Source organism: Euprymna scolopes, chromosome 23 (assembly GCF_053919585.1).
Source record: "Euprymna scolopes isolate OS-2025 chromosome 23, ASM5391958v1, whole genome shotgun sequence".
Taxonomy (NCBI): Eukaryota; Metazoa; Mollusca; class Cephalopoda; order Sepiida; family Sepiolidae; genus Euprymna; species Euprymna scolopes.
This window is the reverse complement of record NC_136504.1, coordinates 62129336-62147663: the sequence shown is the minus strand read 5'-3', so window position 1 is coordinate 62147663 and position 18328 is coordinate 62129336. Positions and strand designations below refer to the sequence as shown.

The 18328-nt window shown below is 32.2% G+C and overlaps 1 protein-coding gene across 4 annotated transcripts in view; it reads right to left on the bottom strand.

Annotated features, from left to right (window-relative positions):
* The window catches only part of LOC145245954 (DNA excision repair protein ERCC-6-like 2), a 110061-nt gene that overhangs the window by 29810 nt on the left and 61923 nt on the right, over positions 1-18328 (bottom strand). For all 4 annotated transcript variants that reach the window (XM_080107723.1, XM_080107724.1, XM_080107722.1 and 1 more), the window contains 7 exons: positions 15964-16047; positions 14464-14612; positions 11546-11782; positions 10611-10682; positions 4829-4974; positions 3909-4004; positions 1826-1925 (listed from right to left, as the gene is read on the bottom strand). In XM_080107723.1, coding sequence (XP_079963849.1) covers positions 1826-1925; positions 3909-4004; positions 4829-4974; positions 10611-10682; positions 11546-11782; positions 14464-14612; positions 15964-16047 — 884 coding nt within the window. The remainder of the gene's footprint in view (positions 1-1825; positions 1926-3908; positions 4005-4828; positions 4975-10610; positions 10683-11545; positions 11783-14463; positions 14613-15963; positions 16048-18328) is intronic.

Below are 18328 nucleotides of genomic sequence, written 5' to 3'. Positions count from 1 at the left end.
AAGACCATAACCGTGGCCGGAAACTTTGTTTTCATCACCCTGGGCACATCTCTGTTAGTCATGGCAATCCAGCGATGTATTTTGAAGGTCCTGGCAATGGTCCTGTTGTCATAATTTGAATCAGTAGAGAGCAGTGCATCTCCGATCTCGCTGGTTGAACATTGTGTCACTTTCAGACATGATAGAAGATTCCTATCGCTCTTGGGATTTGTACACAACTGGCCAACTAGTAGATAGTCTGCAACAAAAAAAGAAAACCGGTTTTCATCAAACAGAAATGGAATCATGTTGTCTTTTCTAGGACAACAATTTTATCGTTCCACCCTGTACTCAGGATCTTTATATTTATGCATTATTTTTACTGGTAAAAACATTAGAAATTGTTTTTAAGCAAATGTTATTTGAAATACCTATTAATTTTAACTAGTATTTGTTGTAAGTATTGATATAAATATTTCTGTTACAAAAATGTTATAGGGTGGAGTATAAACATTTCCAACATTTCGAATAGATCATCATCATAGAATAGATATGGAAAAACAAATATCAACAACAATTATCTAAAAAAAAAAAAAAAAGTACAAAATTAATGTTGATTAAAAACTAATATCAGACAAATGGTGGCCATGGTTGATAATACAGTGTAACCCGGGTATAAGAGACCCGAATAAAAAATTAATTTAAAAAACCCAGATATAAGAGAGATTTTCTCTGGTCCCAAATTAGAGCCTGTGTTAATGTACAGTTTAACCGGTTATAAGTAACCCGGATATAAGAGAGCAACAGCACGCTGCAAAACAGTGTTTATATCTAATCTTGTTGATTATCAAAAAAAGTTAATTTAATTCATTTTATTATGTTATGTTTATTTCTTTAAACTTATAAAGCAAATAACAAGTTTTAAAAAATCTTTTAGAATTTTTGTTTTTCTACAGTATACTGAACAGTTTTAAGAAGGTTAATATGAGCACAACCTCCCATTTGAGAATTAAAATATTCTAGATGTGTATTAAATTTGATCTATGACTATTAGACATCAATTAAGAAAGATTCCCATAACTTCAATTTCTTCTTAAGACTATTAGCTTAAGTTCCAAATGTTAGATATTTCAGAATCAAAATCATTGATCAAAATTGAAATACAATCTTTAGATATAATTATATAGTAGCATTGTATCTTGATTTTGTTCTATGTAGGAGGATATAAAAGCAGTACAAAACTGTTCTGTTTTGGGAATTAATGTACCCATCCTGGGATGGGTACATTAATAGTATATCCATATAATAAAGATGAATGTTTAAGTGTATATATCTATAGGAAGTAATTTACAAAATTTGGACCATTGATAGTAAATATAAAACAGAATCTACATTTGATTTATTTGTGAGGAGAGAAAAAAGTGCAATGTGTTATATTTCAGAGGGACAGAGAGAAGGGGGGGGGCAAACTCCCATTTGAAAATTCAATTATTTTAGACTTGCATTAAGTTTGATCCAGTCGTTAAGCATCAATTAAGTAAGATTCTTTGGATTTCAATTTCTTTAAGGCAAAAATTGTAGACATTTTCTAGAATCAAAATTATGTAATGAATTTTGATTTTAAAAAAATTGGAACAAGGATTGTAGACATAAAGTTTACTATCATTAATTTTAATCTTCATATGGGAGCATAAAAATAGCGCAAAACTGTTCTGTTCAGGTAATTAGTTTTAGCTATCCTGGGAGGGATATTTTTTAAATCTTTTTATATAGTTAACTAAGTTAATTGTAAATAAATGTGTATATAAACATTTTCACCCAAAATTAACATCAATTATAGACTGACCTGTTTGTAGACTTGGCGTAAATAAATATTCTCTTCAATTGACCCTGCAGTAATCAATCGAAAAACTTGGACATGGCGTTGCTGACCAATTCTGTAAGCTCTGAAACAGGAAAAAAAAAAAATATATATATATATATATATATATATATATGTATATAAAAGACACTTTGTCTATGTATGTGTGTGTGTGTGTGTGAGAGCGAGTTCATTCTCTATGGACACCAAAACGGCTGTGCCAATTTTTTTTTTAATTTCACACACATGTATCTTATGTGCCTGGGAGTGTTCTTAGATAAGTTTTGTATTGAAATACATCCAATAAGTATTAAAAATTGATAATCAAAATAATCCCATTAAAGAAGGAACAATCAAATTTTGATTAAAATTAAAATTTTTATACAGTCTAACATCACTGCACAAGCAGAAGGGCCCTGCATATAAAATCAACAGCAGGTTCTTTGATAAAACGGGCGCATTCATATTGAATGTTTCTGTTTAGAGCGCAATGTAAGCATGATACTTGACTTTTGCATTTAAAATTCTTAAGTCATTATATCAAAATAATTTGATAAAATCAATAGTAGGTTCTCTAAAGTAACTTTGGGTGCACCTGAAGAATTGCTCAAAATTTCTTCCAGAAACCCCTATATATGTCCTATAAGCCCCTTAGATAATGCCAGATTCCCTAAATTTATTTCAGTATAAAAAATGGAACATATGAACAAGTTTTTGACCTGTTTATTTTGGGGTGGGGGATGGGGTCACAAAATTTATGAAGTAGCAGAGGCCAACAGTACAAAAACTTGCAATTGTTGACTAAGTCCTCCCAGTGCACCGTGGTGAGTTCCTGACTAGAGGAGGCGATCGATTGATTTGATTGACGAATAGATGATTTCACCAATTTTGTTTACAATTAGTTGATCCTCATTTAATCCATAGCAATGTACGGTCTCCCTGCTAGTATATACAGAGAATTGAAATCAAAATTGAAAAATAGAGCATAAAATTTAAATAAAATAAAAATGAAAAATAAGAAAATAAAAAATGAGAAAATAAGAAATAATTATAATAATAATGGTAATAAATAAATGAATAATTAAATTATAATTAGATATAAGATATGAACAAAGTAAGATATTCAAACAAAATATATCTAAATAAAATTAAAAAAGTAAAATTAAAATCGGAAAATGAAGCTATAAGATTTAAGAAAAAAATTGTGTATGAACCGTCTTTCCATTATAAGTATAAAATAAACAAATAAAGTGTAATTTTTTAAATTATAGTCAGATATAAACTGTAGAATAACAAATGAAAAAAAAAAATGAACATGAAAACAAAGTAGTGATGTAAGTAAAATTTAGACATATTTATACAGACAATTTTTTTAATATTTATAACAAATGTAACAATTTCATTGGTTAATGAACAGAGTTGGGTAGTGGGACACTGGGACAGCACTGCTGTCAAAGGAAAAGTAAAACGCCTCCTTCCCTCTACTAGTCTGTAGGAGACTTTTGGGCAAGGTCGAGAACCCACTTAATGTGAGGTCATGAAAGCAGATGACTCATGTAATATGGAAGCAAACAGAAATAATTCTGTTCATGTTCGTATTTTGTTGTGCTAAGCAGGAGATACCTCTGTATACAATGGTCAGGACAATCACTCTTGGACAAAAATAAACAGCAACCTACTGTCTGTACAACTGCAAAGAAAGCTATGGCAATACATCAAACTCTTTATTCAAGAAACAGTGTGAATAGGGTTCTGAATCAGAACCCTTCATTCAGTAGGTATGAGCAACAATGAATTCATGAATGCCTTGAGGGAGAGAGATTGATGGAGAGCTATAGCTGTCAATACCTGTACCAGGCAGGACACCACTTGATAATGATGAATGAACAAAGATGAATAACCAATGAAAAAGATCGGTGTAGATTGAGAAGTGTGTTGAACTAAAGGAAATATTGAGTTGGATACAATATGTAATTAATGAAATAGATTGGCCTTTTTTTTTATTCATCCAGAAATTTTTAATTTTATTCATAGAGATAGACAAGAGATGGATGGTTTTAGAACATACCTGTCTTGTGCTTGGAGATCATGGCTCGGATTCCAGTTTGGATCGAAGATTATAACAACATTGGCACCTGTCATGTTCAAACCAAGTCCACCTGCTCTATCAAAAGAAAACATAACAAAGAAGATGAAACATTATTTCCAATGCTATAAAAGAAATTTGACTGAAAATAATTTTAAAGTTAAAAAAAAATGCCATAAAAATGCCATGCTAATAATAATCAAAATCCTTTCTGTAAATATTTGGTACAAATACACTTCAGTCTACACCTGACTTGTCCATTACATTTTGATCATGAATGTCCAACAATCTTTGTTGTACTGCCATTCAATAATAAGCTTCAAATGTGTATCATTCCATGGTAAGCATATCTAGATAGAACATGCAAAATTGTTAATAGCTGATTCCCCTCTTGGCAATATGCTGACTTGAGCTGTGATGACCTTCTTCAGTTCAGGTATACTATGGGAATTGTTTTGATAAACGTTATATTCTGAGATAACCTCATAGATAAAATAATGTTGTTGCTTTGTTGATACAAGACATATAAAAATTTTGTTGCTTTGTTGATCCATCCATCCATCCATCCATCCATCCATCCATCCATCTATCCATAGCCCTTGAGCCTCTGGAGGGGCATAGGTCATCTACAACTTTTGTAGATGTTTTTGTAGCGAGGAGTTCTTTTTACAGAGTGAGAGTGCTGGCCCCACACCCAACTTTCCCAGAAGGTACATACAGCGCCTAGCCTTCCCAAATGATCACCCATCTGATACTGGCCAGGCTTAATGTTGCTTAACTTTGATGATCTGGCAAGAACCGGTGTGTCAACGTAATTGTGCCGTATGCTTTGTTGATACAAGACATAAAAATTTTGTTACTTACTTTGTTGATACAAGACATATAAAAATTTTGTTACTTACTTTGTTGATACAAGACATATAAAAATTTTGGGGTCTTTATTAAATTCTCGGACAATATTCATACGCTGCCGGGAACTGGTTTTCCCATCAATTCGTCGGTATTGGTACATTGTGTTCAGCATGTATGTCTCCAGAATATCTAATAACTGAAAAAGAATGAAAAATATAACAATGTTTGAAACGTTTGATGCTTATTTTCTATTGTGATTCAAGTGAAATATTACATGTTTTTCTTTTTTTATTAGAGGTGGTAAACTTTAAACTGACAACTCTACTTTTTTTAGTCACAGATTTGGCAAATATTTTGAGTTCAGTTTGATTTGGCGATTCAGCATGAAGACACTGACACCTGAGCAGTGTTTGCAAATTGTACCACACAATGCACAGTGGGTTGGCAAGCGGACATATGGATTTTTAGCAACTTCCTCAAATCATTATGAAACCTATATATTTGAATAGCTCAGAGTCTGAGGTTGCAAAGAAATGGGCTCATTTTTCTTCTAACTTCAATTATTTCTCAAGATATGCCTGTTTGAAGTTCACAAATTTCGGATTTTTGTGAAATTGCGACTACAGTGATTTTACCAAGAAGTAACTTTGGGTGCACCTGAAGAATTGCTCAAAATTTCTTCCAGAAACCCCTATATATGTCCTATAAGCCCCTTAGATAATGCCAGATTCCCTAAATTTATTTCAGTATAAAAAATGGAACATATGAACAAGTTTTTGACCTGTTTATTTTGGGGTGGGGGATGGGGTCACAAAATTTACCAAAATAATGAGCATTTTTTCCATATAAAAAGCCCAAAATTTGTCCCTGGCCGGTATATTTTAATGAAAGATTACAAAAAAGCCCCAAGATGAAATTTCTCATGCTTCACAAATAATAATTTAGACATAGAAAGCTATTATAATCCAATTGGATGAAAAAGTTTGCTCTCGGGAACCATTTTAATTCTAACATACTGAAAAAATTTGAACTTGCCCATTTTTCCATAATTTTGGACAACCCACAATGACTGTATAAACCATAAATCTAGATAAATCTTGTCATTCTTACTCAAATTTCATCATCCAGGCCACTTTTCCTATGTTTTTTGGGGTGCAGAATCCAAATCTGGCATCAGAAAATCATGAAACTGTACAGTTTTCTGGAAAATCCTGATTTTTATGCCTTTTTAAGCTATTTTCAGTTAAATATTAGCTGTAAACCAGAAAAAATTATTGATTTTTTTTTCAAAATTTATCCATTATAATTGAATATTTCCATTTTTCTCATTTTCAATTTTTCAACATCTCACATTTTATTTTATTTTTGCTACACAATCATAATGAATGACATGACAAACATTGCTCTCATTGGGATTTTCAAGAACTGCAAGAGATCTTGATTCAACAAAGAGTCAGACTTCGATGAAGTTGTGAAACAGGTCTCATCTAAGCTAGAGGTCCCACCTAGTGATAAACTTATACCTGACATCAAAGCTGTGTTCAAAGACTTTCAGCAACAACAAAACAAGAATCGTTCAGTGCTCAGTTCATCCAGGTCATTTGATGAGAAGGTAGTGCTCCAACGTCACACCTAAGTACCGAAGGCAAAACGTTCTCTGGGGGAAGTCAATGACCATCAACAACGCCGACAACTGAGCGACTATGTGGATTCGACCAAAGCTGCTGCTCAAGCACAGAACATTTCCCCCACCAAAATGTTTGCTTTCGGTCTGAAGAAGAAAACAAAGAGTTTGCTAAAGTGGGATACTCTATCCTACGCATGAGTCCATCCCAGACTGACACATTTCATTGGAGGTTGCGTCTGCCATCTACAAGAGTGGCAAAATGACCAAATTTACACAGACATTCATTTACTCCTGAAAGATGCTGGAGCTGATGTTCTTCCATCGTATGACAAACTGTTGAAATTTATGAAGTAGCAGAGGCCAACAGTACAAAAACTTGCAACTCCGAACAGTGGTGTGAAGTACCATTGCCTCCAGTGCTGGCAATTTACGTCTGCCCAGTTGTTTGCATCACTTCAGTTGCCCGCATTCTACAACCTCAATGAGATCCAACCAAAAACTGCTCACCCAAGGAATGGATAGTAGTGAATTAAGAACCAAGATCAATCAACTGGTATTGCACATGGCTGTCATTTTAACCATTATTAACTCAGATAGGATAGTGAAAATTGACGACATCAAAGAATTTTGTCACGCTATATATCTTAATGTTGGCTCAATTCCATGGATTGATATCACTCCAAGTGCTCATGTTGTTTTAGGGCACAGTGCTGAGTTAATTGCAGAAAATGGCAATATTAGTCTGCTCAACTGTACAGAATCTGGCATTGAGGTAAATCACAAGTTCCTATGTCAGTATCGGATAAACAAGTCTCGAAAGACAAACCAATTTGACAATTTATCATTGAATTAACAGACTCTGGGACAAGAATGATCCCATTGTTATGAAGACAAGAGAACGTTTTAACTGCAGACATCGGAAGTCATTAGGTCACAGCATTAGAAGTTGTGAACAGCTTAAAACTGCAATTCATGGTTGCAACAGTGAATATGAATATTTGTTGTGCTTTTTGACTGATGATGATGCATGATCAGTTATCTGATACACTGAATTAATGCACGCACATACATATTGTTTTACTCATATAGAAAACGCGGACCATTTGTAAAATGTAGTACTTAATATAAAAAAAAATGTATGTTAGATCCGATCACCTGCAATTGTTGAGCAAGTATATTTGTTTAAACTCGTATAAGAATCCCTTTAATGCATTGCTTAATTGAATTTAGTTTTCACAACCAGTTAACCCTTTTCTTACTCGTATGAATACTGTGTTATAAAACCATTTGCTCATAACTTATATTTCATACCAGATGGGGTTATCTAAGATCAACTAACTGAAACCAAATATATATAATAATATATATAATATAGTTTTTTCATTGTGTACCCTTTTAGTAGTGTATTTTCTCATTCTAACTGAATATTTGAAAAGCTTGTTTCATGCAGTATCAAATACAGGTCCCATTTGTCTTCTTAGCCGGAATAGTTTTAAAGATACAGGTATTTAAAGTTTGTCCGTAAATGCCTAAATTTTGTCTGTCAGTTAATTTATGATGTTTTGGTCCATGGACTCTTAAAAGAATGATTTTTATGTTGAATATCAGCTTTTCAACATCCTACCATGGTATACCATCCTATTTGATGTCAAAAATGAACTCAAAGAGCTAACAAAGCATAACCACTTACATTATAGATATACATAGGTAAATGTCCGCTTGACCCCCAAATTAAGCCCACTGTGCAGTGTACGAGATGATCATTTTACTGAGAGAAACATTTAATGAATGAATAAGTTCACAAAATTATCCTGTCAAAAGGTCACCTTGTTTGAGTGATGTAAGTCCATTAGATTATTTTCTTTGAGGATATATTAAGTCCTATGTCTATACGGATAAACCAGACACATTAGACCACTTGGAAGACAACATTTGAGGCATTATTGCTGAAATACAGCCTAATTTTATGCATAGTTTGTGAAATTCAGACCTCTAGATTATGTCATATACATGTGAGCCATAAGAGTTATATGGCTGAAATTGTATTTCAATTATAAATGTTAAAAATTATTCTTTGGAATAAACCACATATTTGTATGAAAATATTTTTCCATGATTTATTTTAATTAAAAGTTTGTCACTTCTAAAAAACATCCTATACTTATCAGTGAGAAATATTAGTGTAAATCAAAAATAGCAGAATATATGTAAGTAAATAAAATTGTTGTTTAAATTTCTCAGTGTATTGTTTCATGATTTAATCCAAATTAAATTTTTTTAATTGGAAAGGAAAGGCTTATTAAAATTGTACAATTTGTTTTATATGATTGTCAAACTTAAATAAACAAAAGAATTTTTTTTTCAATCAACAATAAAAATATAAAGCAAAAAAAAAATCTACATCACACTCTATTGTACTGTATTGGCTCCAAATTATCGGAAGTGATCTCCTTTGGATCGAATCTAAGTTATCTCCTGAATTATACTGCATAACAGTAGAATGTACTCTACTTTTTCCAGAAATCAAAAATGGGGTGGGAAATATAAAACCAGATATTTTTCACTTTTTAGCTTGGGCATCGGAAGTCCTCAGTCATGCTCCCAATAGCCTTCACAACTCGGACACTGTTCTCGTCAAATGTCTTTTGTGGTTACAATAATTTTCAGTCCCTTTTAGTTGCAATCAGACAAGACTCTCAGGACAGCTTGCCATCTTTGCCATAAAAAGACAAGCTGTTCTGGAAGTCTCATTTGACACTGACCAGAAGTGAAGATACACGAAACGACTAATCTTGGGTAGTTTAAAGCTTGCCAAAATTGACAGCAAACAAGCTAGAAAAGAATTCTGAATTTTGTTCATGCATAGAACAAATCTTTTTTAACTTCAAAATAAGAGAATGCACTCTCTAATTCAATAGTAAAGATATAGAAGGAATAATTTGAATTTAGATCAAGGGAGATCACTCAATAATTCTTAGGATAACATCTTTAGTACTGACACAGCTTTTCAACCAGACAAAATCGACTTTTGCTGATGCAGAATTACATAAACAGCTTGAAAAAACTAAATGAAAACTAACCAGCGTCCAAATTAAAACAAGGCAATGTTCCAAAAATAAATAATTAAATAAAACATCATTTAAAGCAAGGAAAACACTCACCATATGTTTATTTTTATGAAAAATTATTTATTTTTTAACAGAAACAATTAATGAAACGACTTTTATAATTTTTTTTTTTCACAAGAAAGTTAAATTAATTTTTTTTTTGTAATGGTTCAGCTTTTGAACCAGACAAAAACTGAATCACATTTTTTTATCCTAACACTAAAGTAACAACTAACCTAACCCTAACTTATTTTTATTGACTTAAAGTAACAATTATTTGTAGTCTATTTGTTTGTTTTTTTTTCATCTCATTTTTTCCTCTGTTGGAAAGTCTTGACAATCACAAATTTATTATTTAAGTTGTCATCTATTTTTCTTGCCTCCTGATTGGATAAGCACTTTGGCATTTTCCTGCTGTTTACATGAACAGTAGGAAACAAAAAGTCAGTTTTGTCTGGTTCAAAAATTGTACTAGTATCACATCTTGTTACCATAGCCAGTTTGAAAATTTGACAAATACTCATGTGTGAGGGGCATTCTAATAGTAATGCCTCCTATTTTTTTTTACTCCTTGCAAATGAATCAGAGTTGATTGTAAATTGCATTCTTATGATGACTGAACTTATGTATTCATGACTTAAAATTTCATCATATCAAAAAGCAGAGATGCACCATTGAATTCCTCCATGCAGAAGAAATTGAACAAATCAATATTCATCGGCACCTGTTGAAGGTTTCTGAAGCCAATGCAGCTTATGTCAGCATAGTTAGGAGATAGGTTCGTTGATTTCAGAGTGGTGACAAAGATGTGAATCACAGAACATGCTCCGGACGCCAACACAGAGTCATCACCTCATTGCTAGCAAAAGTGCATTGAGAATAGTGGTGAAAAGTAAATTTTGGAGCACAGAAGGTTGCTCGTTTTAATGGTACCACTCTTGTCTTTGTAGCTCTTCAACTTTTTTTTAGTTAAAAAAATAAGATGTATTACTTTTGGAACAACCCTTATATAACATGATAACAATTATACAAAACACAAAAATAAATAAATAAACGCAGACATAAGAAGTTGATTTTTGAATGATAAGAAACATTTACCCTCGTAGAATAAGAAAAGAGTAACACTTTGGAATGATTCTGGTGAAAGACTGTCAATAATTCCACTAAAACCTGGAAAATCAATTAAAGAAAGAAATGAGAGTATTTATAAACAATTAAGATAAAAAAAAAACATATAGATGTAAAGAATTAGAATATTTTATATTCTATTTCAACAAGTTAGCAATGTGTGGATAGTAGAGAAATCAAATTAATCCTCAATGCATGTGATAGTTGCTGAGAAGATACCATGTATTGGTTAGTAATATAGATATGCATGAGAAAGTATAAAAACATTTCACTTATTAATAGCTTGTCTACGACAAACTAACAAACTATAAAGGCAGTAAATGAAACACATTAGATATAAAATTTAACATACAGAATACATTGTCCTCATAGAAACAGTAGAATGCATAAGATTGATTTATAAAGGTAAAAGAAGGGGATGTGTGCACCCCAAAGCAAAGACATACATTTTCATATCCTGTTCTTTCTATTATTAAATGTGCCAAAGTCCATCTTTTCCATAGGTTGTCTAAAGAGAAAATGAGGACAAAATCCTGTCAATTCTTGGTAATGTTAGAGTTCCCAACAAAATTTTGCATTCATGAGATTTGAGGGTCTAAGTCCTTTTTCTCAAGATTCACTGTATATTGATTGACAAATGCATGTATCAGAAACAAGACAAGAAATTTGGAGGTACCCTGATGATACCTGGGTGCATATCCTTCATTGCATGCCCCCAAAAATCAAATTCTAATGCAAAAAGATTTTATAAGAAAAGGAGAAAGTTTGAATATGACTGCATGCTTCTATCTTAGCATCATCATCCTAGCATTACATTTTTATACAGAGAACTGCATCAAGAACCAGGTACCTTCTGGAGCTGAAAATTGGCACATTTACAAAAGTCAGGTTATTTTATGACTTACCTTCATTTTACAACAGTATTTTGGGTCAGAGAGAGCACTGAATGCGGCTTTCTGTGTTAGCTGCAAAAATCGTGGGTGTTTCTTGAAAACTTTCTCACATATTTCTATTGCTGTCTGATTTTGGACAGAACTTGCCTTTTTATCAGGTGCCAACAAGCCGACATGGTTGGAGACTTTCAGCAGTAAATGCAAGAATTGAAACATAACAGATTTAAGGGACTTGCCAGTGGAACTCTTCTGCAAGGAAAACAAAAATATGACAAAAGAATTAGATACATATTGATCAGTGTATTATTAAATCAAATTTTTATCTCAGTATGAGATGTAGAACATTTTTCATATTCATTGCTACATTTCTCCCATCTTCCCTCTCTTTTCATCCTCTTTTTCTATGAATTAAAAAGTATTATTACTGTCGTGATACTTTCTTTTATTTATAATAGACTAGTGTTATATAGATAGTTTTATGTATAAACAGCTTTATTCCAAAAGTAAAAAAGAATTAAAACTTTTAACCCTTTCACACAAACCTAGTAGTTGATGCCTGTCTCTGCTCTATCATTATTTTTATGTCAATGCTCATTTGAGCTTCAATCTATGGTCCCTCCTTGCCAAACTTCCATAAAAAATACAAAAAACACTAGCTGTAACGTTTCCCCGCCCCCATTCTTTATCTGTCCTTAAATCTAAATGCAAATTCCATGAACAAAGCTTCTTTTCTAGAACTGCCCACCTGTGGAACTCTGTTCTGCTGGCCTTATTTCCAGCTTACAATATGGTCCTCTTCAAATCCAATGTAAACAAGTTATTGTTGAGCTGCCCCACTCCTAAATAATCCATTTCTACCCCATTTCCACCACTATTAATACACTGTTGTCTCAGTGACTACTGTACACTCATTAACCTTTATCTTCGAGGAGCCTTCAGGCCTTGATAAGTGGTGACTCCCATGCAAAAAAAAAATGTATATAAAAGAGACAATAGCCAGATGTAGCTTCTGCTGTGGTTCAGTTATTATTACCTCTGTCAAGGAAATTATGTTTTCCGTCCAGTTTGTCACTATGTTTGTGCACACCTGTAACGGAAATCATTAAATGCTATCTGTCACATCGAGAAAGACAAAATCAATGGACAAACAACAAATAAAGAAACAACGCTCATCAAAATATGTAACTTACAAACCGTGTGAATTTATTACAGGTGACTGGTACAAGAATATAAGTCAGGAGGAGAAAAATCTCCACTCATCCATATTGCATAATGTCCCGAATGAAAAAAAGTGAGATAGAGAAAGGAAGTCGATATCGCCACCAGCATGCATTTAAACATGCAACTCTGAGTATAAAGAGTATATGTCTCAAACTTGAGGATGTTGTGCATTGTGTGTGTGTGTGTGTGTGTGTGTGTGTGCTGCATGTGAGCAAAGCTGAATAGTAGTTCAACAAGCATTCCTATACACCCTTGCATCTGCATTGCTTGACAAATCATCACAAAACTTGATCAAAATATCGGTTATGGTCTAACTTGGAACTGATTTCATTTAGTGATATCTAAGACAAAGGTCAAGAAAAAAAAAAAAAAATCACAATCTCTCTCTTTGTAATAACTTAAATTTTGTTCATCATAGAGACTTATAACTTGGCTCATCGCATCTTATATAACTTTAAAATTTTGACAGAATCTGAACTTCCTATTTTTCCAAATTTTATATAGCTATTTGATGTTCTTTGATAATGACTGAAACTTGGTGGACAAGTCAAGCATCGACTAAAGCTTCAAGTGCATCTTGTAGAACTTGGGAATCTTTCTGTTGAAGAATTCCTGACAATTTTGCACGTCATGTCCAGGTGCGCTTATTAACCAGCGATAAAACAAACACTGTTGGACATATATGACTAAAACTTGGTCGACAAGTCACGCATAGACTGAAGATTATTTGTACCAAATATAATTGGATTGTAGAAACGATTGTGAATTTTACTGACAATTTTATGTGTGGCATTTTTTAGTGGGTCACTTTTACTTTTAAGATTTAAACAAAAAATCAGATTAAGTCGTTTTTTAACTATTTACTTTAAAAAGTTTGTATAACATTTAAGAAAATAATGTATATAAATTTATCAGATACTTTCACAAAGATACACCTACCCCTTTTTTTTTCATCTTCACCAAAGCAGAGATTATATTTTTGGTAGTGTTTGCTTGTGACAGCCTAGCATTCACATCGCTTGATCAATCATCACCAAACTTGATCAAAATATCTGTCATGGTCTGAGAACTAATTTGGAATATATACAGGATGTCCCAAAAAGATGTACTCACTCTTTGACCTTCCATTACTCATGAATTTTTTTATGTAAGTTCATGTGTCTTACCAAACATTCAATCCTATCGAGTTAAATTGATAAGTAAAATAAATGAATTGATGTATAACTTATTGTCATTTAGATAAATATACTTATTGTCATTTAGATAAATGTTCTACCTCATTCTGTCCATGTTTGCAAATGTTCAAAATGCCTTCCTTCATTTTCAAACACAGCTGATAATGTCCAAGAATGGATTCAACAACACTTCATTTGGAATTGAAGACATTGTATTCGAATTTCATTCTTCAAATCCTTAATTGACGCTGGTCTTGCAGCATAAACCTTATCTTTGGAATATCCCCATAAAAAGAAATCCATTAGCATAAAGTCTGGTGAGTGTGCAGGAAATTCAACTCTACCTCTTCTGCCAATCCATTTGTTTGGATATGTTGCATCAAGGTAAGTCCGTACATATATGAAATATCTTTGAATAATGCTCATGATTTTATGTGATTCCCAGATTGAATTTCAACATGTTACAATTTTTTTTTTTAAATAGTTTTTGTCATAAATCTGATGTATGCATCAGTTCCACTAATGAGCACTTACCTTACGACAACATTTTCCTTGTTTCTTACCACTACCACAAGCGCAAGGATCTCCAGCATTAATGGCATCTTTAAGATCCGGATCTTGAAGAATGGTCTTGTACACACTCAATTGGAAATCAGTTAGTTTGCAGAAAACCACATTATCATCTGACATGTGTCAATAAAAACAGCAAAAATGAAAAAAAAAAGAGAAAAAAGAAATTGTACATTTCATAAAAATATTCATACGATTTACAATTAATTTCTATAATCAGTGGTGTGCAGAGAGAGAAGCATCTAAACTCTCTTTTTCTCATGATTTTCTTAGTATGAGGACTTATAATTGAGTCTTTGGCGTATACAATAAAGGAACTGGCCCAGAGCATAATCAGGGCATTACCAGACCTCTGCATACCATTGTCTAAAATATACATACAAGAGCCTGTTTGCTTTGCATATACAGGGTGTTTGTAAAATCAATTACATAACTTTGGGATTTTGTTTTATATGTGTAAAGAATCCTCTTCATGTGTAGGATTAGGGTAAGCATTAATTGATAAATCTTCTAATATTGCTGTTTCATCTATTATATTTGTATGAATGTTTCGAAAATCAATCAGCTGTGCCATTAAATGGCCTATAATGTAGCATAGTTGTATATTGGACTCCCGGGCATCATCAAGTCACCCAAGCAAGGAGATTATTATTGTTATAGAAATGTAGCTGTTTTTAATATGAAATATCCAATAGATGATAAAATATTTGAATAGGTGATTTGAATTAGGGAAAAATGGAGTGTTAGCTAAATATGTACACAGGAATTTTAATCTTGGAAAATAAGATTTAGTTAACAATAACAAAAGAATTGATTACATGACAAGTATCATGTGACTGTTCTTTGTGCTATGTTAGTATAATTACGTAGTCATGTAGGCAGAGGGAGTTGGGTTTCTAGGTAGCGACGAGTTAGCATAGAAGAAGATCTTGTCCACATTCAGGAAGATTTGAATGAACGTGCCCATAGCAAGATTTAGGGATCAAAAGAGTGGTCACAAACTCCAAAGAGCAAATAAAGTTATATCAAATGCATAACCTACTGTTGCTGGTTTCCTTTGTAAGGAGATGAACTTGGATAAAGGAAAGAAAAGACGCAATCACAACAGAGAGAGAAGTATGTTTTGCCTGTGCACAAGAAAGACTGATGTTAATGAACTGTCTTATTGTATGTGTTGCACACCCCCACACACGTTGCACAAGATAGATGCTTCCCACATACGTTGACCATGATAGATACTTTTATTGATACACACATACAAGGACTCAATCACACACAGCAAAATGCAACATATTGCATTTTGGAGTATATATACGATACACATAATTATGCATTATATAGATGAACATGCAATAATGCCATGTAACATTTGTACAAAAATTTATTAAAAAATAATGAAAATAAAGACGGTTTGTTATGAGTATACTAGTTAAATAATAGAGTTTCCAAAATATTGAACTTTACCTTTTTGTGGAAGCTGATCAGAAATCAAGTTCTTGGTTCTACGAATCATGATTTTACGCCGGATTTCAGAAAACTTCTGCTTGCCTGAAATGAAAGACAAAAGAAGAATGCTGTCACATTGAATATTGTTGGGTTTTCGTGGATAGTATAAGGTTGAAATTAAAAGAGAAAAAACAATTATGAAGAAATAGTTGCATTTAAATATGACTTATTTATTTCCTGCAGAAAAAGTTTTCTAAAGATAAATATAAAGGGGATATAATGAAATATGACAAATAAAAGGGAGTGAAAATCACAACTTAAAAGAAAGCGGGTTCTTTTTGGGAAGAGATACGTGTAGATTTGTAGTTGTGACATAAGCAGTTTTGACTACATATGGAGAAAACCAAATCAAGTTCAGTATACTTTTAGACACATAAAAAGTATTTACAAAAAATAGATTATTTTTTAAAATATTCCCTCTTAAGGCAGATAGTAAATCGATGCATAAAACTGAAAAAATTATTTTTTTCCAATTTTGTGTGCCACTTTTTCGTTGTTTTCATAAAAAATCTTTGTAAAAAAAACAACACGTTTATTTTTTAGATTAGTCATGTCTTGATTTTACTAATTATGCATAAATAAAAATTAAACATGATTTTATGTACATCTAATTAAATCCTAAAAGACAGAGACAATTATTTGGCACACTATTAGAAGAAAATAATTCTCAGTTGCTAAGGGTTTAATTAGTCAATGCAACTTCGATAATTTCAAGTTTAATTAAAAAAAACAAAAAAAAACAAAGTAAGCAATAGTCAATAATAATGATAAGGATTTCTACTTTTTACAAAGATTTTATAGTGTTACATTGTTATTCTGTTAAAAAGTTTAAATTTGAAAGAAAAAGATCACTTGTAAAATTTAATTTGCCAAAAAAGAAAAAAAAACTCTTGGCTGAAAGTTTGACTGTAACTAAATTCGTTTTGTTTTTTATTTCAATAAAAAAATAAACTCGTTTATTTTTTTTTTATTTTTTACAAAGATTAAAAAATGGAAAAAAGTGGCACACTGAGTTGTAAAAAAAAGTCTTAGTCTTTAAGAATTTGTCAAAAATAATCACAACTAAATCGTTTTATTGTTTATTTTAATAACATTTGTTGCACTAACACTCAATAGATCGCCATGTAAGAGGGAATATTTAATAAAAATCGGGAGTTTTCTTTTGTAAATACCTTTTTAGGTATGGACTTAAAAAGATATTTGCCAAACCTCTAAAACTTCTGAGTAAATTCGTTTTATTCTTTATCTATTACAAGATTGTTTTATGATATTTTCTTGGTAAAATTTAGTTGTAAAGTTGCAAATACTTTTGAAGGTGAGAGCGACATTCAAAATATTATTGCAAATTACAAGAGAAAAATATATGAAAAGGAAGATAAAAATCTTATGTAAGAAAAAGGATATAAATATTTTTAACTGACAAGCAAAGAACACACTACCAGTCTATGAGAAAAAGTGGAGTTTTAATTTACAGTATACTAGTAGGCAGTTCACAAGGTAATCCATATTAGAATTTAATAGTTCATAGTCTAGAAAGCATGAGTTTCTTTCCATATAAGAATTCAATATATAAAAGGTCTGATCAATAGTAGACAGAGATGCATTTAAGTTCTGGACAAAGGATTTACAATCTCTTCAGTCAGAATTTCCAGTCATGGCTGACGGAACAAGAGCATGCTACATCTAAGGATTAAATATAGGTTTCAGTTCAAAATATTGTGCAGACTAAATTCAATTGATAGATTTTTGAGCATTACAAGATAGACTGAAATATTATGAAAATAACACTTAAGATGGGAACGGTAGTCTGAAGAATTCAAATAATACGCTTCTTTTTATTTCTAAATGAGCTCACTCTGGCCATGCTATTGCTCCCACCCTTTATCATCACCTAAAAGGGTATCTGCATGAATCCCAAACACACTTGCTTATCTATGAAATAGAAACTGCAAACGCAAACTCATTTAATATCTTCAGAATAACTATCTAGATCTGTGCTGCCATTTTCAAAGTATCCCTCCCCCCAAAAAGGACAAAGTTCCTTTCATTAATCTAAAAGAAAAGAAAACCCATTACTCTCTTTTGTGCAAAGAAGAAATTGTCACAATTTGTGTCAGATAATTTGCAAATAGAAAACAAACAAGGAAAAACAAAAATTTAGCCTCTTCTGTACAGTTATGAAAAAATAAAGACTGAAAATACAAACCTATCTAAGAACACTGCCGGGCGAATAAAGTACCTTCATGTGAAATTTCATAAAAATTAGCCCAGACGTTTTGGAGTCCATGGGGAATTCCTCTCTCTCTCTCTCTCTCTCTCTCTC